General features: G+C 46.6%; 1 protein-coding gene and 1 long non-coding RNA gene across 7 annotated transcripts in view; one reads left to right on the top strand and one right to left on the bottom strand.

Annotated features, from left to right (window-relative positions):
- The first annotated feature begins 6,577 nt into the window (after window positions 1-6,577).
- TMEM98 (transmembrane protein 98) lies at window positions 6,578-22,283 on the top strand. Of its 3 annotated transcripts, none has more exons than XM_077165202.1 (7): window positions 6,578-6,673; window positions 9,055-9,262; window positions 10,464-10,595; window positions 11,591-11,624; window positions 13,534-13,649; window positions 16,515-16,574; window positions 17,972-22,283. In XM_077165202.1, exons 2-7 carry the CDS (start codon window positions 9,132-9,134, stop codon window positions 18,177-18,179), a joined length of 681 nt encoding a protein of 226 aa, XP_077021317.1. In that variant the 5' UTR covers window positions 6,578-6,673; window positions 9,055-9,131; the 3' UTR covers window positions 18,180-22,283. The 3 variants fall into 3 exon arrangements, with proteins under 3 accessions (XP_077021317.1, XP_077021319.1, XP_077021318.1); XM_077165204.1 differs by having other exon boundaries at window positions 6,587-6,673; window positions 9,081-9,262; XM_077165203.1 differs by lacking the exon at window positions 6,578-6,673 and adding an exon at window positions 6,855-6,934.
- The window catches only part of LOC143687838 (uncharacterized), a 39,796-nt gene continuing 25,319 nt past the window's right edge, over window positions 8,318-22,794 (bottom strand). For 2 of the 4 annotated variants that reach the window (XR_013177698.1, XR_013177701.1), the window contains 2 exons: window positions 8,990-9,314; window positions 8,318-8,513 (listed from right to left, as the gene is read on the bottom strand). This is a non-coding gene — a long non-coding RNA (uncharacterized LOC143687838). Of the gene's footprint in view, window positions 8,514-8,989; window positions 9,315-16,649; window positions 16,878-22,794 lie in introns of those variants that run through there. The other 2 variants (XR_013177699.1, XR_013177700.1) reach the window with 2 other exon arrangements.

Here is a 22,794-nt window from a genome sequence, read left to right as displayed (position 1 = left end):
AAGAGGGGCATGGACCAACTCCATGATGGACCATGCAAACCAGGTCAGCCAGGAGGGACAGAGAAGGAGAGGGAGTGAGAACATCATGGAATTCACAGAAGGCACAGAACTCTTTTGTCTCCTCAAATCAAGTCTAAAAGAAGGAATTTTCTCTCTCCAGTGCACTTTAGCATTAGCTAACTGATCGGGCACTTGCCTAGGAAACAGCAGTGACACCCAGGGACTAGTCCTTGAAATGCACCCTTGGTCTGGGGTTATCAGCAGAATCTGAAGCAATCCTGGATAAAATAATCTGTGGATGTTCTGCTACACTTGGGAGGCACTAAAGCCCTCTCAACTCTTTCCATAGTTATTTCTCTTGGGATTCTGCACTAATGGCCCTGAGTTCTCTAAGAGGATGGAGAGTGTGCATCCCAGGTAGGTAACTAGAAGTGGAGTGCCGACGACTGAAACAAACAGGGGGACTGTTACCCTAGAGCCCAGACCAGGGCTTCTCTTGCTAGGTCCCTGCTTTTCTGGGATATATCCTGCATCTTGGGATGGCTGTGGGAGTTCCCAAATTCCTACTAAGGTTTAGACAAACGCCAGGAGTGACACGGTTGTCCAGCCCACAGTCGTCCTGGAGATCTGCCTTCTCAGCTGCCTTAAGAGCTGAGAGAGGACCACACCACTCACTACCACCTCCTGAGAACTGACTGTCTTCTGGGTTCTGAGAAGATCCTAGGATCTGAGTCTCCGCTAGGCATCTCCTCATCTGAGCACGAGGAGCTGGCTTAGTCTAGAGGGAAAATTGGGCTCCTCCTTGAACCTCTCACCCAACATAGGTAATTCTGGGCCAAAGAGTAGGTGTCCCTTAGTTAGAGGCTGTTCTGCTTACGGGAGATACAAAGAGGGCCATGATAGGACACCTGGCCCCTTTTGCAGTGACCTAAGTTACTTTTACTTTCTGACTACCTTTTTACCAGGACCTGATTTTATCTTCCCTTTTAAGAAGTTAGAAAATCAGGTTTTAAGCCCAAGTACAGTAGGGTGAAATTAGGGTTGCATCACTGAGATAAACCCCGGGGTGGGGCAGATGAGGGAAGTGGTTTCTAAAATGGTCAAGAAATGAAGGAAGACTGAGTCTCCTTCACCTGCAATCCTTTTCCCAATCTCGCTCTCTCTTTATCTTTCTTTCTTTTTTTCTTTTTTTTTTTTTTGGTATGCTGTATGGTGGGGTCACATTTCATTATTTTTCCATGTGAGTATCCCATTATTGCAGCATTATTTGTTGAATTTTTGTTTGTTTATTGTATTTTGTTTTTGAGGAAGTGCATGGTCTGGGACTCGAACCTAGGTCTCTTGCATGGCAGGCGAGAATTCTACCACTGAACTTGCACACCACCCCCACTTTCCAATCTCTCATTTCACAATCCCTAGTTTGAATTTGACTTTGAATTTAAGGACAACCTGGTGTAGTGAAAAGAGCATGAACTGAACTTGTAGTCAGGTGATTACTCAACCACATGTGTAAAATGGTAATCATAATATCCACAATGCAGGGGTTCTGGCAAAGGTCAAATTAAATAACGTACAAGGCAGAGTTTCTTCCATTGAAACGGTGCTTTGTTTTAAGGCATTATTATGAGAAGGCAGTTTTTATAAATTTTAAGGAACGCAGTAGGCACTTAAAACAAGCATGTACTCAGAGTCAAATCCGGCATTTGAGATTGAGGCCCTTTAATTCAGGTCAACCCTTCTTCTCTTTCCAGTGCTGGAACTTGACCCACTTTGAGTGTTTCCCACATGCTTAAGCCTCTTGCCTCCCACCCCAGTGGGCCACTGGGTGCTGGGTGTAGGTATAGAGTCCCTGTTCCCACTGTAGAATGACAGTGCTAACAGCTAACCATTAAGTTTCACTCCTTCTGCAGGTGTTGACTGAGCACCTACTAAGTGCCAGGCCCTCTTCTAGATACTAGTGGTCAACTGGAAACAAAGCAGCAGAGTCCCTGTCCTCATGGAGCTTATATTCTGAAAGGGGAGGAGCAATAAACAAACATATATATCCGGTAGTGGATAAGTGCCACACAAAAAATCAAGGCCAGTGAGTGTGAAAGATGTTATTTTAGACTGGATGACCAGGGAAGGCTTCTTCGGAGAGGTCACTCTTGAGCAGAGGCCTGAGCAAAGTGAGGGGAGCAAGCCATGCAAACAGCGGGGGAAAGGATTCCAGGCAGAGGGAAAAACCTTGAGGTAGACTGAGCTTGGTACATTTGAGGACCATCAAGGAGATCCCCATTTTTTTTCTTGGTCATATGTGATGAGGACTTTAAATGTATTGTTTAATCCTCTAAATAGTCATGGTTCATAGATTTTACTATTCTCATTCTATAGATGAGAAAACCAAGGTCCAGAGAGGTGAGTGAATGGTCCAAGATCACACAGAGAGTAAATGGAGGAGGCAGACCTAGAGGTACAGTTTTTCTGGTTCAGGTTCATGCTTATAACTGCCTACCTGCTGGGGGTGAAGAAGGTCATTCTGCTGCCCCCTGACAGCCTGGAGGCAGGTCAGGAGGGTTTAGCGAAGTTACAGGCAATGGGAAAAGCATTTCTGATTGAGGCAGAAGGGGTTTGAATGCACCTGATGGTTCTGTCTGTCTGGAAGGACGGGGCTCCTGCCTAGAGATGTGGGTTGGGAGTGGGGACGAGAGGTGACTGCACGTCTGTCTGCCACACCCTTTTTCCACCTCTGTCTTCTGAGCTGTCTGTCTTTCAGAGGACACTCAGCTGACCTGAGTGGGTGACCCTGGGCATACTAAGTGCTTGGTTTCTAGACAGCCAAGCAGCACTATCCCACCTATGTAATATTAGTATATAACAGTGCATTAGATGCTGCAAAAGGAATTACCTGGTGAGCTACACAACAGAGATGCAGCAATGCAGCAGGCATCAGATGGAAAAAACAAAGGGATATCAAGATAGGAATAGGCAGAGAAGTACAAGACCTGGGTCATATCCAGGATGAGAGTAAGTGTGTTTTCAAGGATGGGTTGTGTACCAAATTGAGATAGAGTAGCTCTATTTGTTGTAGCCAGGGCCATGGCAACCTGCCTCTGTTCCAGATACCAGGTAGCTGAAAGAGCAATTTATTTCCTGGTTTGGGTGGCCTGGGCTTTGGCATCAGGGAGTCTTGAGTTCCACTCACTGCCCTACCACTTATAAGCTGAAGAGCATGGGTAAGTTATCTTACCCCTCGAGTCTGTTTTCCCCACTTACAAAAGAATTTAATCATGTTGACTTTTCAAGATTGGTGAGAGTATCAGACGAGATCAAGTATTTATCAGCGCCTAATCAGTGACCCGTACAGAGTAGGAACTCAATAAGTGTTCACTCTTTGCCTCAACAGAGCTGAGCTTGCACCCACTGGCTAGCACCCATGCCGCTTCCCTCCTTACCATAGTCAGCACCATTTCTGACCTCTTGGCTTCTCCTCTCTAATCATTGAGACCAGCCCTCAGTCTGGGGATGCTTGCTATACATTTGATCGAAAGACTGAGTGAGAAGAGGCCATATGTGAGAGTACGTGAGTTTTGGGGAGCAGCCCAGCAACCATCGGGGGAAAACATGCAGATACATTAGAAGGCAGGACACTGCCTGTGCCCCACATCTTAAGGTGAAAACAAGTGAGGTGGGGTCCTACCTAGGCCTTTAAGTCTTGAATGGGGGATAAATTTGAAGGTAGGTTCAGAATCATTTTAGGGCAGTAGCACCCAGCCATGCAGGGCAGCTTCCTGGCCCCTAGACCCCTACGGTACCTGCTCACTTCCTAGTCTGGGTTACCAATCTCTCAACGATTCCATGGGCACTCCGTGTCCTTTTTTTTTGCCCTGAAAAAGCTTTTATCTCTCTTTTACATTAAAAAAAATATTTTTTATTGTTAAATATAACATATATACAAAGAAAAGGAGAAAAAAAGCAGTGATTTTTCAGAGTACACTTCAAAAAGTAGATACAGGACGGGCCATGGTGGCTCAGCAGGCAGAGTTCTCAACTGCTATGCCGGACACCCAGGTTCAATTCCCGGTGCTTGCTCACGCAAAAAAAAAAAAAGTAGATACAGAACAGATTTCAGAGTTTGTCATGGGTTACCATTCCGCTATTTCAGATTTTTCTTTCTAGCTGCTCTAAAACACTGGAAGCTAGAAGAAAGATATATTTTTCTCTTTTGTGTGTAAAAGATAACACATGTACCAAAAAGCAATAAACTTCAAAGCACACCCCAACAATTAGTTGTAGAACAGATTTCAGAGTTTGGTATGGGTTACAATTCCACAATTTTAGATTTTTACTTCTAGCTGCTCCAAGACACTGGAGACTAAAAGAAATATCATTATAATGATTCCGCAATCACACTCACTTGTTAAACCCTACCTTCTCTGTATAACTCTACCACTACCTTTGATCTTTCTCCCACTCTTTAGGGGTATTTGGGCTATCCCCATTCTAACTTTTTCATGTTGGAAGGGGCTATTGATAATCCCATGTCCTTTAATAACTCCCCTTTCCAGTTTCTGTGGCTTACATGCAAGAACAGTGAATCACACACAAGATCTACTCAAATCAATCCAGAGAGATGCCAGGGGCACGTGGAACGTCAGGAATTGCTAGAACGAGGGGAAGCATGTGACCGGGCTACAACCCTGCCCTCCTGGCAGCTGGCTAGTGGGTGCTTAATTGAGCATTTATACTTCCAGCCTCAGGCAGTAGCTGGGCTATTTTTGCTTGTCTATATATTTTTTATGAGTTGTGTATGTGCCCTTTGTACTCAAGTTATGAACTCTTCAAGGTTAAAGCTTTCTTTTATTTCTCTTCTGCAGAGTCATAGGACCCCAGTCTTAGAAGATGCCATGAGAGATCACATGGTTTAGTTCTTACCTCAAGGCCACGAAATGTCTAAACCACCCAAGACAAATAGTGCTCTGTCCTTCTCAGAGACTCTCCAAGAAATGGAGAGTCTTATTGTCCCCAATCACCCATTCCAATGTTTGCTGCTTGCTGCAGCCCATTTTCCTTACGCAGATTGTAATGCTTAGTAGTTTCATCATGAAAATACATCAGAGGGTAATAAAATCATGCCTCAGCCTTCTCCCCAAAGTAGGAAAACTCAGTTGCCCACAGGGCTGGGCGGTTAAAGAAAAGGGTGAGATGTGAGTGAGTACATGTGGCTATGTTGTGCAAACCAGTGCAGACGGTGGTGGACTAGGAGTGTGAATTGGGGGACAGCAGCTGCTCATATCCCATTGACTGCTGTCACACATGGAATGAGGTCTTAAGAATTTTCCAGAGGAGCTGGAAATCTAGATTCTAAGTGAAATTCCTGATTTTTAAAAAATGTTAGCAACTAATTTGATTTTTTAGAAAAACCGTGGGCCAAGTAAACCCTTCTGTGGGCTGGATGTGGCCTCTGGGCTACCAGTTTGCAACCCCTGCTTTAAGCTGCCTAGGACCAGTCTGCATCCTTTGGTACTTGCCACCAGTGCTGCCTTAGAGCTGGGCAGCTGAGCCCCCAGCCCAGGGCCCCATACTTTAGTCGGGCCCCATTCTGGCTTTGCCTCTTCCCCATGGGACAAGAAGTTAAAGGGCCAAGGGATATGACCATCAGGAGCCCATGTCCCCTTCTAGACTACATTCCTGGTACCTTGGCCTCTGGCTATCCCTGTCCAAACAATCCTGAGCCTGCTTCCAGGGCCATGGGGAACTTCATCCTCTCAAGGGCAGATAGTTCTGCTTGGTGTGGGCATCTCTAGGTCAAGGGGTGGCCAAGAGATGGCTGTCCGTAGGTGGGTGCCCTGTCTTCATGAATGCATGTGAGCCCTCTTTGGTATGGAATGGCAGAGGGTAGAGCAGGGGCAGGGCTCTGAGCCAGGTGCTGCATTTGTGCTTTTGGCCCTAACTCCTCAATTGTCAGGGGTGGGCCTGCTTGCTACCGTCCTCCACCCGTCAGGCTGAAATTAGAGTTGCCGTTTACCCTGTGCCAGGTACTCTTCCAAATGCATTACATGGACCATGGAATTCCACCCTGAGACTAACTCTGAGGATGCTCACAAGTATTATGCCCACTTCACAAATGAAAGAACCTAAGTACAGAGGAGTAAAGTTGTCCACGGCTAGCGAGTGGCAGAGTCTGGATTTAAAAGTCTGTATCAGAAAAGACTGGCTCTATGGGCAGTCACACTGAAAACTGAGCTCTTGTCTCTTCCCACCCCGCATCGGGTGACCATCCCCAGGACCCTGCATGCTTCCCCCCACCCGCTTTGCGTGCCCGGGCCTGGCTCTCCGCGGGGGCTCGAAGAAAGTTCAGAGGATCTCGCCGAGCGTCTGCTTCCCAGCTGCCGGGACCTCGCGTGGCCCCAGCCCCGGGTCTGGAGCTGCCTCGGAGGGCCTGGCGGTGACGGCGGCGCCTGGCAGCGGGGGGATTGGGATGCTCTGGGCGGCGTCTCCCCCTCCCGCGTCCACCTCCGGGGGTTTGGCCGAGCCGGGGGAGTTTATCTTGATTCCTTCCGACAGCCCAGCTTGGTTCCCGGCATGCCCCGCTCGCAGTCGCCGCCCGCGAGGCCCGCGCCCGGGACTTTGCCATCCGCGGGGGCCGGTTCGCGGGGCGCGGCCCGGGGTGCGAGCGGCGCCGGAGCCTGAGGTGGGTGAGCCGACCTAGGGGGGCCCCGGGCTCCGCGCGCCCCGGGGCTGGCGGGAAGGGGGCTCCGGGCGAGCCTTCAGGGGCCCCGCACCTTTGGAGCAGGGCGCGCCGAGAGGGCGGCCCCGCGGGAGGGGGTGGGGGGTGAGGGCGCGGGCTCGGCCCTCTGCCTTGGGGGAGGGGAGGCCGGGCCCGCCCGCCCCTTTGTTCCAGCGCTTTGTCCCGCGCGGGCGCAGCGCGCACCCCCGGGCCAAGTCTGAGAGAGTAAGTTCGAGGCGCGCGAGGTTCTGCACCGACGCCTCCGCGGTGCGCCATCCGAGCCCCGGGCGCCGCGCTCGGAGATGGGATTAGGGGCTCCGCTTCCCCGTTGCCTCCTGAGTCCTGGGTGATCGGGTGGGTGTTCTGGGGGGTAGGACAGGGGGAAGGAAGTTGAATCTTTCTTCTCTTTTATGCTTGCAGATTTAGAATCAGCCAGGGGAGAAAGGAAGGGACAGAAAGAAACCCACACAAGCTCGTTCAGAGACAGAGAAAGAAACACACAGAGAACACATAAATGAAAATAAACACACAAAGAAGCCCCTATACAGACAAATTACAGATACAGCGAAAACTCAGAGAAAGCTTACGGATACACTCGGAGCACACACATACACAACACATAGGAGTGAAAACAAAGCAGGTGGTCTTGGAGGCCAGGGGCAGGGGTAGGGGAGAGGAGGTCAGAAGGAGAAGCACAGAGAAGGGGAAGAGACTGAAGGGGAGGGGGAAAAAGACGCATGGAGAGGAAATGGGGAGAGAGACAGCCCAAGAGACAGATACAGAGTCAGGCAGGAATGAGAGAAGGGGAAAGAGAAGGAAGAAAAACGGAGGAAGGGGAAGAAAGATGAGATAGGGATAATGGCCCAGAAGATGTGGATAGGGAGGGACAGGGAATCTTACAGAGACATACACATCTAGAGAAACTGAGTCAGACCTGGATAGTTCCCACTCAACACCCACACATATACACACACACAGACTCAGAGATACGGTGATGAAAGAGACAGACTTCAGCCTTCTTGCCTTTATAGCTAGTGAGCACCAGGTAGGAGAGTGGCCCGGTGAGACCTCAGAGAGAGGCCTGCTTGACACCTCAGCCAGCCAAGTCCCCAACTTGTCTATCTGCCAAACTCCTACTCATCCTTCAAAACCCAGCTCAAGCTTCACTAACCCTGTTGAAGGAGGTGTTCCCCTAAAGTGTCATGCAAACACAGTCACTCTCCTTTTGGTATACTTCTGTCGGTATCACAGGTCTCTGTTGTACATGGAGTAGAAATGATCCATCTCCCTCACCAGCTCTTTTAGGTTGGGGCACTTGCCATGCTATTCTCCAGTGACCAGAAACCAGCCTAGTGCTTGGCTAATGATAGGTAATCAGCAGATACTTACTGAATGATATCTGGAGCACTTGGATCCTCCAAGACATAGAGCACAGAATTAAATACAGAGAGAGGCAGTGCACCAACATGGGGTTATAGAGACTCTTAGGTCAAAGTGCCTTTTTTATGTAGTTGAGAAATTAAACCTCAGAGAAAGGAGGAGACTTGCTCAAAAGAACCCAAGAAGGAGGCCTGCAATGAAATAACACTTGCATACATACCCCTTTGTAATAGCTTTGGTCTTTTATTTATAAGTTGAAATCCTGGTAGAAGAACCTTCCTGGGCAGCTGGCATTGAATACTTTGACATCAGTTTTAAGTTTCCAACTCTGACTCTAACAACAAAGACTCTTTACAGAGTTTTACAATCTTCTTTTTTTCCTTAGAAAGGAAAAGGAAAATGAAGGTCTGAATCTTCTTTTCTCCTTATAAAGGAAAAAGAAAATGAATATATGCTTTAGTTTAAATGGATCGGCTCTGGGGGTTGAAATCTAGCTCAACTACTTCCTGACTACATAAATTTGGGCAAATTACTTAGCTTTCCTGAACCTCAGTTTTCTGAACTGTAAAATTTGGATACAAATACCTGCTTCACAGGATTGTTATTAGGTTGCAATAGTTATATGCAAAGTGCCTGGCATGGAGTAGACCCTCATTAAATGCAATTCCACCCTTCTTTTCTGTGAGTGTTCTTTCATGCATACTGGTTAAGTTATGAAAGCACAGTCCTAGTTATAATGTTTCCTTTTGTCTCAGGTTTGAAAGGACATCCTGGTCCAACTGGGGATCAAACCAGTAAAAGAAAAGGCAAATTTGGGGCATGACTTATAAAATGCGCCTTGATTCTGTTCAGACCCTCAGGTCTTTGCAGGTGACCTGGGGAAACCTGACTACCCCCTACCCTTCATTTGCTCCTTCCAGTAGGTAAGACCGACTGTCCCGCTCTCTTTCATGCTTTTTTGTCAGGCTTCTTGTACTGTGTGTCTCTCAAGCTGTAGCCCTTGTGGGAGATGTGACCAGGACGGAGGGAGCCCCCCAGAAGGATGGAGACCGTGGTGATCGTTGCCATAGGCGTACTGGCCACCATCTTCCTGGCTTCGTTTGCAGCCTTGGTGGTGGTTTGCAGGCAGCGCTACTGCCGGCCCCGAGACCTGCTGCAGCGCTATGATTCCAAGTGAGTGGTTCCAGGGAGGGGAAGGAGGAGAGATGGGACCTGCCCTCAGGCGCTAACAAATGAAAAAGGAAGAGAAGTTCAGTGCTGCACACTCCAGCTCAGCTTTTTGTTCCTAAAATGGTACCTGCTAAAGACAGAGCTTTAGAATGGTTTTTAAGCCTCCCAACATCCTGAGCCACCTCTGATTCTGTTGCCTGAGCCAAAGAAAAAGTTACTAACATGTGCACCTGGGATGAAGGCATGCCCATCCATCCAAGATGTAAACCCTTGGACAATCCAAAACCCTTTCTAAGCAACTCCATAGAAACAGAAATCAGGCAAGAACTTCAGCCATACATTCAGGCAACAGACATTCAGTTCAGGGAATTTCTAGCACAGAACTGTGTCTGTCTTTGCACAGCAGATGTCTTCATGAGGCATTTTATATGAACTTCTGTTTGTAAACAAGATTCTAATTTCAGTTTAGGGATGTCTTAACTGACAGATCCTTGAGGGGCTGCAGCAGCCTACCCTTAGTTTCTCTTGCCCCTCTATCTCTTTTCCTACAGCATCTCTGTTGCACAGGTAATAATTTATAAATGCCCATTTATATGACCCAGGAAGGTTTTGCTCTTGAAAAGTATCACACCTCATTTTTTAAAGAACCCTGTTAAAAATTAGGAGGTATTTTCACTTCTCCCACCTCTCTAGTGTATACTAGGAGGGGTTGTGGCTAAAGGGATAGGCTAGGTGGTCCTCAAGAGTGATTCTGCAGACCAGGTAGGGGGCACAGGAAGGTTTGGGTAAAATGTACTTCAGTTTCTCCTTTAAAGGTAGGCTTGAGAGGAAAACAAGTCACAGAAGGATAGTATTTTGTCCTTAAGGAGTAACCTGTCTAATACATCTTGGTAATCATGACTATAGCCCTCTTCTTTCTCTGAGTGACTTAGCTCATTCTGTTCCACTTTTGTTTTGGCATCCCCCACATCCCCCACATCCCGCAGGCTGTCTCCTTGACTCACTTTCTGGCCATGCACCCTGCCCGCAACTGCAGTCCTCATTAGGGTTGGGTTTGGATCCAGGACAAGTGGTCCCTGCTGTTATGTATCTATTTCTTTCATCTTTGGAGGTGGGGGTGTGTGTGGTTTGTGGACCTCAGTGAGGAGGGAGTCAGCAGCAGTCACCCATTACAAAACCACTTAACGACATCCTTTCTTTCCAGGCCCATTGTGGACCTCATCGGCGCCATGGAGACCCAGTCTGAGCCCTCTGAGTTAGAGCTGGATGATGTGGTCATCACCAACCCTCACATCGAGGCCATTCTGGAGAACGAAGATTGGATTGAAGATGCCTCGTAAGTTCATGGGGATTGTGTGCTTTCTTATAGATCATTTTGCAGCCGCCAGGGGATGGCAGATGCGAGCGTCTGGCTGTCTTTCTGTGGCTTCCTTTGCCAGAGCACTCAACAGGGCATCCAGCAGCACTGTGTCACTCCCTGCTCTTTCCTCTGCCCTCAACATGGAAGACAAAGAAAGTGGCATGACTGTGTTTCTCCTCATCTCCCATTTTGTAGACCTGAACTCTTATACTTGTAGATGTATGGCAAAGGTCATTTCAGGTCACCCTGATGTGCTTGGATTATCCTTGAAAGGGGCCAAGAATTTAATACTGAGGGATGAAAACCTTTGTCTTCTGTATCCCTCAGAGATCCTTGTACCCAGCAGGAGCCTTGGCATTTTGAGCAGTGCATGCTGCTTCATTACCTTCTTCATTTAGTCATTCATTCACTTGGGAAATGTTTGTAAACATTCATGCAGGGCACTGACCCAGGCACTGTGGTTATTAAAACAGAGTTCTATCTAAAAGTCTAAATGCAGTATCATAGAAACTATGGGTGATTTCATAGGCACACGGAGGAGGCAATGCCTAGATTTGTCTCCTAGCAGGAGGTGGAGGTGGATCCTTCATGAAGAATATGACAAAGTAGGTACCTTGTGACTTGAGTGTTGAAAGATGAGAAGACATTCACCAGGTGGAACTGGAGGGGAAGGACACTCTGAGCAGAGGAAACAGTCCATTAGAAGCTCAGTTATTAGAAAAGCATGGCTCATCAGTGGGGAGTAGAGTTAGCTGGAAGAGCAGTTGGGTATGGGGAGCAGGTAGGGGAGGGAAAGGCGGTGCTTCCTCATTTGGCTTATGGACCTGCTCATTTTAACACTGAGGCATTACAACTCTCGGGGGGGTCTCCAGTTGTGCCCGTTGCCCAGAGATACCTGAGGAGCAGTAGGGTGGCTGAAGGGAGGTGGGCCTCTCTAGGTAAGAATTGACAAATTCTTCTTGTCTCCCCAGGGGTCTCATGTCCCACTGCATTGCCATCTTGAAGGTAATACTCTTTGATTTCTGAATGGGGAAATGGGGAACACTTATGCATACACTTTCAGAATTGGAAGGGACTTTAGGAATGGCACAGAACCTAACTTCTTACCCCTCACAAGATGCTTTCCTTTAACATTCCTGACACTTCCACCTGGGCAATTGGTTCTACTTTAGGATTCTTAAGACCTTTTCAAAGATTTTTTGTCATTTGGGCCTCAGTAAAACATTGGCCTTTGGGAAAGGCAGCATAGATAGGCATTAGCCACATTTTCACTGACCATGGAAAGAACTGTTTGCCCGAGACCAGTTAGCTGTTAAGGGAAACAGGGTTTTCCAGTTTCTCCCTAAGTACTTTCTTTCGTTAATAGAGAGCTCAGGAATTTATAGCAAGTTCTGTATTTAGGCTTCTCCAATTATTAGAAAGTCTTTTTGTTTATACTTTTTGGCTATGACACTATATAGCTATGCTAAAAAAATCTAAGCCATGATTACTTTAACTTGAAGTCCAATTTTTCATTTTTAAATGCTTGAATCTTTGGAAACTTATATTCAGTTAACATTTTGGGTAATTTTTATAGTTTCAGCATTTGTTTTTCAAATGCTTCCCTATCTAATGAAATCTTTTTTCTTTTAATAATAATATTGAAATATTAGTTCAATTCCAAATATCATCCATTTTTTTTACTTCAGTAACCTGGGAAACTATACATTTATATCTTTGTCTAGTAGTTTTTCAAGATTTTTAAAAGGGCAGCTTTACCTTTTCTTCAGTTCATTTAGTACAAGATAGGAAAACTCCTCCTCTTCCTCAGCTCTCTGTCTTGGGGTATGAAAAAATTCCCCAAGTTCAGGCTTATTTAATTCCAGGAAGCTCTTTGGGTATATAGATGTGGTTACAGATATAGACAGGTATAATGACTTCAGCAGTAATGTCATATTACGTCTCCCCTCTTCCAACCAGGGTTTTGCCCCCATCCCCCACCTGCTATAGGGGAAGATAAATGTCTCCTGCAATGGGGGATGAATTGGTTGGAAGAAGTCCTATTGGATTAGAACCAGTGGTCCCTACTGGGGATCTCAGCTAGATCAAAGGAGAGGGTTTCTCATCCTCCTCTTGGGATTTCAGGCCCTTTTGCTTGGCCACCTGCCCTTGAGTCCCTGTGGTAGAGAGTGGGGGAAGGGGACTGGGTTCATGTCCCGTGGGTTGGTTCTTGGGCTTCTTTCTGCCCTCTGTTTTCCAGCCCTGAGTATAGGACAGGTAATGGAGCCTTTTTGCCAAGGACAGATGTGTATTCAGGTTCTCAAAAGAGGAGAGGTGCAGGAGGGGAAACAAGCTTTGGGGGTGGCCAGCTCTGTTGGTTGATAATGAGAAGGGCCATGTGTCACAGTCCTGCCTTTTCCATTTTTGCTGAAGTCTTTTCACTATCATCTTGGCAAACATCATGCTCATATATTACCCTAGAAAATTGTGGAGCTAAGTGCCCCTTTTGAAGAATGTACTTAAAGGGAACAATTGCCCTTTGTCCAGCATGTTTCTGAGGGTGCCGCGCTGGAGATATTTATCCTGGTAGAGGGCTAAACCATGAGGTAAAGCAATAGAAAGAGAAAGTAGGTTTTCCCCCTAAGGAAGACGGTGAAATTAGAGCACATGAATTTTTTTGGACAGATTATATCAGCTTAGAATTCTCCACGCCAAAGCCCTGACCCTGATTGCAGGTTCCTACTCCTCCCTCCCCACCCAGCCATGTTCTCAGCTTTGTCTTCTTCTTACCCCATTTCTTCTAATCTCTGTGCACTTTTCACTTCAATACTTCCAGCAGGTTAGGGGGGCAGCTGTGTGTGGCAGGGGGTGGGGAGCAGAAGCCCTTGGGGAACCAGGTCACCCTGTCTCCCCTCTCTCCTCCCTGCTGCATTAGATTTGTCACATGCTGACAGAAAAACTTGTTGCCATGACAATGGGCTCAGGGGCCAAGATGAAGAATTCAGCCAGTGTCAGCGACATCATCGTGGTGGCCAAGCGGATCAGCCCCAGGTGAGCCATCTGGGGCCTGGAGGCCCTACATCCCCGGGGAAGACAGGCTGGAAGCTGAGGTGCCAGCAGAGCCAGGCTCTTCTGAGAAACAGTACACAGGCAGTTTCCATGATGCGTGGCCTAGACATTCGCAGAGCATTCACGAAGATTTAGATATTGAGAGACTTTCAAGCTAAGGTGGTATTTGGGTTGCTAAAGATGTGGAATGTGATATACCAGAAATGGGTAGGCTTTTTCAATGGGGATTTATTAGTTTACAAATCTACTATTCTAAGGCCATGGAAATGTCCAAATTAAGGCATCAGGAGGAAGATAACCTCCTCTGTGGAAAGGCTGCTGGCATCCGGTGTCCCTCTGTTACATGGGAAGGCATGTGGCGATGTCTGCTGGTCCCTCTCTCTTAGATTTCTCTCAGCTCCTGTAGGTCCTTCCTTGTTTCTCCCAGGGCATGTCTCACTAAGCATTCTGGGCTTTTATTGTCTTTTATCCTCTTCACAAAGGACTCCTGTAAAGGATGAAGACCCACCTTCAGTGGGCAGGGCCACATCCCAACTGGAATAGCCTAACCAGAAGGTCCCACGCACAACAGGTCTGCCCACACGAGAATGGATTAAAAGAACATGGTCCTTTCTGGGGTACATAACAGATTCAAACCAGCACGGGTGGTCTCACATAATTCTCCCACCTTTAGCATGCCTCACCCGAATAGGCTTTTTAGGAAGTTTCAGCATCGTGACTAATCCTGACGAATCTGTTCTGCAGATTCCATTGTGGCAGCTCCCTTTTTCTCAGTCCCACTCCTTCCTTCCAGTCTCCAAGCTCCAGCTAGCAAGCACATTTCTCACTGGTGCACGCACCGCTATCTCTCAGTGGCCTCTGGCCATGCCCTTGTGCCCAGCCTGTATCTGTACTGGAAACTGTTTTGGGGGACTCAGTCTTTGCAGTCACCCCTGCCCCATCCTGGCCCAGCCAGCAGCCTCCAGGACTGGGTGGGAAGTGAAGGCATACAGGATGGAGACCTCCCACATTCCAGGCTGTTTGCAGGATCCCGTGTGGGAGGCAGCCAGCAGAATTGCAATCAACAGCTACACCCCCTCATTTGGGCTCGATTGTATGAAGAAAAATAAAGCCCTTTTCTTAGAGAGGGCTGTGTGAAATTGTGCTGCCATCTGGTGGCTGGTATGTGGTGGTGCCTGAGCCCGGAGGAATACAAGTCCAGCAGCTGTCTCCACGCAGTGCTTCCGTTTCCCTGACGGGAATGGTGGCACCTGTGTGAGCCTTGGGGGGAAGCGGGGCTCGTTTTCCTTTTTGCCATGCCCTCAAGTAAGTCACAGGGACCAGCCTTTTCCCTACCTTAAGGCTAACGAAATAAACCTGACCAGTTTCCTGTGAGTTGAAGTCCTCTAAGGGCATATGAGAGACTTGGTGCACTTGAACTCTGTCCCGAAAGAGTTCAGGGAGTTGAGAAAGTGAGAGGGAAATAATCCAGGGGAGTGACTCAGTTCAGGAAGGTTCTTGGCCTTCTCCGGAGCTTCCCCCCTCAGGTGGTAGTCACTAATAGACTGAAACCAGCCTGGGTCTGCCCCTTGCCTTAGGACCCCCCAACCCTGCTCTGGGCAAGAACCAGCCATTCCTTTTGACTACCCATGTGCTTTTTAGGTACTCTGTATTGCTCTTTTCTGCTGGGCCCTTCTTCATGTGTTTTGTCATTTCTGAGAGCTACCCCAGAGGGCCAGACCGATGCTTGTGCCATCAGGTTATGTGGCAGCACTTTCAGCACGGACTCATGGGGAAGAAGGAGAGTGAGATTTCAGTGAGCAGGGTTAGCAGCATGCTGGGATGAGGTTATGGCATTGCTCAGAGGGTGGACCTGACCTGGTACTCACTGGCCCATGCTCTAGAGCAGCTCCAGAACATTCCAGAATGTTCTCTGTCCTGTATTTCAATCAGTGATTCTTGCTCTGTCTTCTTTGCTCTCAGTCACATTTCTTTTTCCTTCTAGGCATTTTTTATCGCCATGTTTTTTTGTTGTTGTTGCTCCATTTATTTCACATAGTGTGTTGATGGCAAATTAGAGGGCATCTTTCTTCTAGTGCTTTTAGAAATCAAGCAGCACGTCTTTCTTTTTCCTTCCTGACTATCAAACAGTCCAGGAGCAAGAATGTGGGACAAAGCCTTGCCTAGCAAATCAGAATGAAAAGTACTTCCCTTCTGAACTTGAGGGGAAAAAAAAATTAACCATGAACTACCAGGTGTTAAGAGAAATCCCGTGCATCAGTTTGAACTCAGATAAACTTGTGCCTTGTTTAGTGTTCATGTTCCTTTAGACAGGCCATTTAAAGGAATATTTATCCCAAAAGGAATGGATGCTTTATAGAAATTAGAACAAAAGTAATGAATGCTTAGAGAAATTAAAAGATTATCTGGAAAGTGAAAGTATCCCCTAATTTCAATCCTTCCCAACTCCAGGAGGGAATCAGAGTTCACGGAGTGAATATTCCTCTTTACTCCCCCTCCCCACCGCCCCACATTCCATAGTTTTGTTTCTTTTTATACAGATAGGATCAGTCGTATTTTATGTAGTTTTTTCATGTAGTAGTATATCTTGAGCATCTTTCCATATGTGTGAACGTGCACTTTTGAAACCATTGGGACTAAAACGAACCCAGAAGGTAAAAATTCACTAAACTGAACCTGAAGTTTTTCTGTGTAAGTCTCTGTTCAAGAATCTAGAAGCAGTTAGAGAAAAGAAGGATGGATCTTGAATACCAAAGGGAAGAACGGGAATAAAGAAAAGTTGAAAGAAAGAAAGGAAAAAAGGGGATAAGGAAAGTGAAATATTGAAAACCCTTTGCCTCCTCTCAGAGTGGATGATGTGGTGAAGTCAATGTACCCTCCACTGGACCCGAAACTCCTGGATGCGCGGTGAGTATGTCTTTGGGGCGGGGGAGGTGCTCATTTTTCAAGCTATAGGTTCATCATTTTATATAATCCGTTAGACAGTAGGCTGGTCGATTGGGTTGCTAAGAAGAGGGCTGATTCACTGGGTTCCTGAGGCTGCCTTAGCTCTACCCAAATCTTAGGGCATGGGATGGGATTGAGGTCTTCTTTTTGCTCCTTGGGCTTTGGGTACCATTCATTTCAGTGTGGTTGAAACCCTGTCATGTCAGCCAACCAGTGAGCCAAGCCTGGCTGGGAGGCTAAGAGGCCATTCTTCTTCCTGTACCCCTGGAAAAATAGAACCAGTCTTAGATTTTAAATTTTTATAATTAAACATCAGGCTTTTCTAGGTCCTCACTGTATCATCTCTTCTTTCCATTTCCCCCATGGTGCCCTTTCAGCTCTGTAGACCCCACAAGCAGACCCGCCTTAGCCATAAGTGCTGCCCAGGGCAGGAGAGGGTAGGTGGCCAACAGAGCACAGAGAATGGAGGTGCAAGTCAGCCCTGTCTGACTTTACCCAAAAGCTGTGCCCACCTTCCACAGGATACTCCAGGCACCCTTCTCTATGACGCTCCCCTAATAGCGTTATTGAATTGTATATTCCTATACAGGATGCAAACCCATTTCACAAAACCAGATTCTTCTGTCTCTCTGATTTATATGACCGTTTTATAGATAGCAATTGCCAGATGGGCAGTGAGTCATGGTACTTCAGCTTTAGTGTCTCTGACCCTACTCCTTTTGTTGCCCAGATTTGTCCAGGGGTTCATAAACTAGAATATGTTCCAAACTGCACCGTGGACACTCACTATATAAAAGGTGTTCTACAGTGAACCTTCAAGACTGAAAACAGCTCTCTCCAAATTTGGTTTTTAGTTAATATTTTTTTTTGAGTGGAGGTAAACCAGCCTTGGGCCTTATTGATTCGTGATCAATATGGGATGCCCAGGGTGGAAATATTTATAGCCTGTCTTTAAGTGGGTATCAGGTGGATGTACATATCCGATTGTCTAGTTCCAAACTGTGTTCCAAAACATTGTTTTGGGAGTTGTTAATAGATGTGCTGCAGAAAATGAGTTCCACAGTCCTAAATAAGTTTGTGAAGCAGAGCATATTTTATTCTCATCTTGGACCTTTATCATGGCTCTGAGAAGTGCTGCAGTAAAAAAAAAAAAGCCTGTTAACCCTTGTTTTACCCACCAACCCTTGTTTTACCCACCCATTCCCAAATTTATTGGAGCATGAAATCATCTTTAAGTTATATACCCACCAACCTGCTGGGGAAGGGACTCCAGTTTGGGAATTAGAGTCTACCCATGTGGGCTCTTGATGTGACGTTCCTCACTTCCTAGGGAATCTAATCCTGCTGTTTTTTTCTAGGACAACTGCCCTGCTTCTGTCTGTCAGTCATCTGGTACTGGTGACCAGGAATGCCTGCCACCTGACGGGGGGCCTGGATTGGATTGACCAGTCACTGTCAGCTGCTGAGGAGCACTTGGAAGTCCTTCGAGAAGCAGCCTTGGCTTCTGAGCCAGATAAAGGACTTCCAGGCCCCGAAGGCTTCTTGCAGGAGCAGTCGGCCATTTAATGCCTGCTGGCCCAGCAGCCAGCCCCAAGGGCCAGGCCTCTCCAACCTTTGGTGGCTGAGCTGAGCTCCTACTTTTTCCTGTAGAATTAGTTGTTCTCCATGGCCCTGGATTATAGCTGTGAGCGTGTTGGAAAGGAGGGGCGCCCGGCCAGTGGATGCCTCTGTTGCAATTGCAAGCGGTAGTTGTTGAGTGGCAGTCTAATACCGCAGTTCAGAGAGTGATATTCACCATCTCGCAGAGCATTGAAAACTGATGGACAGTAAGCTTTATTTGGCTTACCTAGTGTTTTCAAAAAAATTGGGCCTATATCTAAAAATCAGGAGCCTTCCCATTAAAATCACAACTTCTGCATTCTCTTGAATAATCAAGGGGGTGGCAATTCTGACCTGTATTCTTAAAAGGGGACAATCGAAGTAAGTAGAAGCTGGCTATGTGATGAGGCTTATACTCTCTCACCTAGCTTATTTCATTTATTTTTATTATCTGCCTAGTCTTAAGGCATCTGAGTCTTTCCTTCTCTTTATAGGATTGAGTTTGAAGGTGAGTGTTGCGGTTATTTCTCTGTAATCACTATGCCTGCAATTTGGCCTAGCTACCACTAGGTGGATAGTAAAACTGTATCTAGGTTTTAAATCTTGGGTGCGTGGTTATTGAATCAAATTCAAATGCATGGTGTACAGTGGAACATATTTTTCTGAGAACTGAGAATGAAGGAGAGGGCCTAAGAATCCTGAGGATGGCTGTATGCAGGTTTCAAAATGAGATGCTTAAAAGCCTCTTGGAGTTCAGGCAGAGGTGAAGATACCACCGCCAAGTAGCTTCCACATTAGCAATGATATTGATGAAAGATGTGTCCTCTTTTCTTTTGAGCGCTCTTTGCTTTGCAGATATTGAAAGATGAGGGGGCCCTTTTGGAATCTGAGATCTTTGGGGGACCCAGGATTGCAATTACAGATTCTTGAGGCCTTGTTTTTCATAAGCATATGGGAAAGTCTGAAGAGCTTTGCTTCTTCCCAGGTTCTCAGAGCCTCCCTCGTGGGAGAGAGCTCTGGTTTGTGGCTTTCCTGGTTCGTATCCTATGCTGTTAAGCATGTTTTGCTCTGTGTTTCTGTTCCCATTTCATTTTCTCTGCCCTCACTCAAGTCAGCAAATCCTTCAGCCTGATTCTAAGGAACCAGAAACCTATATTCCCAAATCCAAGATTGGGGCATTACTTATCTGTCCATTGGACACATTTTATTCTCTCCCAGTAAACAGGCTGATTCTAATCTGCACAATGTACACCAAACCAGGAAGTCAGAAGAGGGAAGCTGGGGCTCAACTTACATAGACGGAAGGATGGATTTCTGATTGTAGGGGTCGCCTTATTAGATGGTCCACTCCCACTGGCCCTGAGCACTTGTTATTAAGTAATTTTCCCATCCTGGTGAGCCATGAACAAGAAGTGTCCACAATGTTACTTTGGCATTTCCATTCACTCCCTCTTTATCCACATTAGACATCTGGTGTCCTCTTGTTTTTGTCTTTTTAATCTCAGTTTCAAAACTTACTTTCACGTCTTGATGGGAACCTGATTCATGCTAAGGTTTGAGTGACAGCCATGGCTGTGAATGTCCCTTCCATTTTAACTTAGACTTGAGTCCTAGGCCAAAGAGAAGCAGCTCTGAATTAGCATCTTAAACACTATTCTTCAGGTGTGGGGGTTGGGGGTGAACAGGTTTCCCTGCACTCCTGAAATGATGCACATCATCCTTTACCTTCTCTGAGTCTTGCTGAAGGGCTTCCTGAAGCCCAGACATGACATCCTTTCAGTTGCGAGGAGAGAGTCTTGAAGAATTGGGAAGTGCCTGATAGATTGCAGGGTCTCTAATGAGTCTCCCCTCTGTCTAGTTTTTCTTTCTTCTCTGGTGCTAGACAAATAAGAAGTGTCTGAATGCAGCTGGTGGCTGATGGCTTTGAAGATGGAAGAAATCATACTCCTCCAGGCTCTGTGGGATTGAATGAAGTTACTTCCTCCCTCTGGAGGGGCTGGTTGGTGAGCATTGGGAGATCCCAAGACTCTCTCTTGTGCCAGGTGTGGTTTCCTAGGAAATGGACACATCCCAAGTATCTAATTCCCTTATCACTGGTGTCTAAGTATTTGGTGGTGGATCCTTTCCTCCATGCCTTTACCCGCTCCTGCCTGGAGGTACGGGCATCAGACTAAAATTCTGAATGAAGAAAGAATTACCCAGGAATAGGAATTGAGTGTGAATAGAGCAAGATCATCAAAGACAGATTAGGTTCAAATTTGAGTTTAGTCATTTACTGTGTGAGCTTGGGCAAGTTATTTAATTTCTCTGATCCTTAGTTTTCTCATCTGTAAAAATGAGGCTACTACCCTATTGGGTTGGTATGTCAATCAGAGGAAATGGCATATGTGAAATGCCCAGTCATATGCCTAGTGCTAATTAAGTAATGCTAATTCTTCTCTCCCCCGGGCTCCTCATGCCCTGACGCAGCTGGCCCAGAGGGCATCATCTCAGTTACCATGGCTCTGTCCAGGCAGCAGCTTCTTTCTGTTGGTGGGCTCTGGAACAGAGTGACTAAAAATCTGGAGTTACTGCAGTAGGGAGAGTGGCCCAGCCTTGTCCCCGACTTACCCCAAGTGTGTTCATGACAGGAAGAAATTCGAAGTTCTTAGTCTCTTATTAGAGTTCAGGGGGTTGATTGCTCAAATGCACATTCCTCCAGAGAACTTCCTCCAGCTTGTGAAATCTCTGAGACGAAGCACATGTTCCTGGCACTCAGCTTACTCTGGTGCTTACCCTGACCTGCCTCATTCCAGGAGTTCCTTTGCTTCCGAGACTCTTACTGTGTGTCCACACGAACCCGGTCTTTAGAACATGGCTTACAGTTCAAAGCCACTGAGTTGCTTTATGACCTTGGAAATATTGGGAAAGTGTCAAATGAAGAATTTCCATCCATTTCCTCCTTCCCTTCCCTGAATGTGTACTGAGTGTTTGTTCTGTGGGAGTTGTGCAAGGTGCTGGGGCTATGGAATGAAAGGCACAATCCCTTCCCTTCAGGAGCAAAAAGAGACAAGTAAACAATTGGTTAAGTATGGCTGTGGCCAGCGCTGTGATGGAGGGACCCACAGGAGGAGGCCAGGGGAGTGCCGAGCAGGGACGGTGGTGGGCAGTGGGGATGGAGTGAGACAATGAGGGCAGAAACCCAGGAGGAGGAGCTGAGGTCTGAGTTGAGACGTGAAGACGGTCAGAAGGGTGCTCTGGGCAGACGGACAACATGGGCTGGGCCCTGGGCTGAGAAAGCATGGCTCTTTGGGGAAATGCAGAGATCAGGAAGGGCTGGAGCATCAGGTGTGCAGGGCTGGGGTGGGATGGGTTGGCATAGTGCCAAATCACAGGGGACTTAAACAGACCGCATCAGGGAACAGGCACTTTATTCTGAGCTTAATGGAACCATAGGTAGGTTTTAAGCAGGGGAGTGATTTGGTCAGATAGGCAATTTCAGAAGAGAATTGTTTACTTCCTATCTTGTGACTTTAGACTCGAGGATCCATAATTTTGCTTGCTGCCACTGAGTAACAATCACTACTACTTCCCCCCCTCCCCCATATCTACAAGTCTGTGAGGCTAATGGGTGAATTACAATAAAAGGCAGGTTGGAAAACTGGTTAGGAGGAAGGTGCCAGGTGTTGGAATAGGAAACACTGGGGGGAAGTGATGTGTTTGTCCTGGATCTCATTCTGGTAGGTGCTTATAGTGTCTCTGACAAAAATACTGATGAGTACAAGTTTTATGAATTTGAGACATAACTGGGTCCTTCTGTTATATGTTATTTGTATTTATATCAGCTCCAGTTTACAGATGAGGAAACTGAAGCCTAGAATGATGAGTAATATCCCCAGAAGCTCATAGCTACTAAAGAATCAGAGCAGGAGCTTCAGCTTTCTGATTTGTGCCCTTAACCACTGTCCCTTCTTGCCTGGACCTGGGTGAGGGAATCCATAATGGAAAGGAAAAAACTGTTACGAGAGACATTATTCTCTTCTGTTTCTAATATTTTTCATTAAAAAATGGGGATAGTGACCCATAAATTAATTTCATGGCTCACTAATCAGTTACATCCCACAGGATGTTAGAATATGGGCACTAAAATGAGTGTTGCAGCATGGGTGAGGTATTTTCTCTCCATCCAAAATGACTTAATTTTACCCATTTTAAGCAAAGCCTGCATTTACCAGAATAGTGGTGAAAATTTATGGGGCAAAATGGAATAATTAATTTATGACATGATTGATTCATTCAAGAGTCATCTATTGAGCATCTACTCTGCGTCAGACACTTGATTAAGCCTTAGAATACAGGAATGAATAAAAATATAATGCTTCTTTTGAGGCTCATATAATCTAAGGTGGAAAGAACCCCATAAAACGTCATTTTTATGTAATGTGGTAAGTACTAAATAGAGGAATGTGTGTGTGTAATGAGCACCCAGCAGAGGTGCCAAACCCAGCTCATGAGAATTTCCTGACGGTGGTGATGTCTCAGTAGAATTGTCAAGGAGAAGCAGGAATTAGCCAGGAGAAAAGGCTGGGTGGGGTAGGGGAAG

This window comes from Tamandua tetradactyla, chromosome 6 (genome assembly GCF_023851605.1).
Source record: "Tamandua tetradactyla isolate mTamTet1 chromosome 6, mTamTet1.pri, whole genome shotgun sequence".
In the NCBI taxonomy this organism is placed as follows: Eukaryota; Metazoa; Chordata; class Mammalia; order Pilosa; family Myrmecophagidae; genus Tamandua; species Tamandua tetradactyla.
This window is presented reverse-complemented; position numbering and strand designations above follow the sequence as displayed.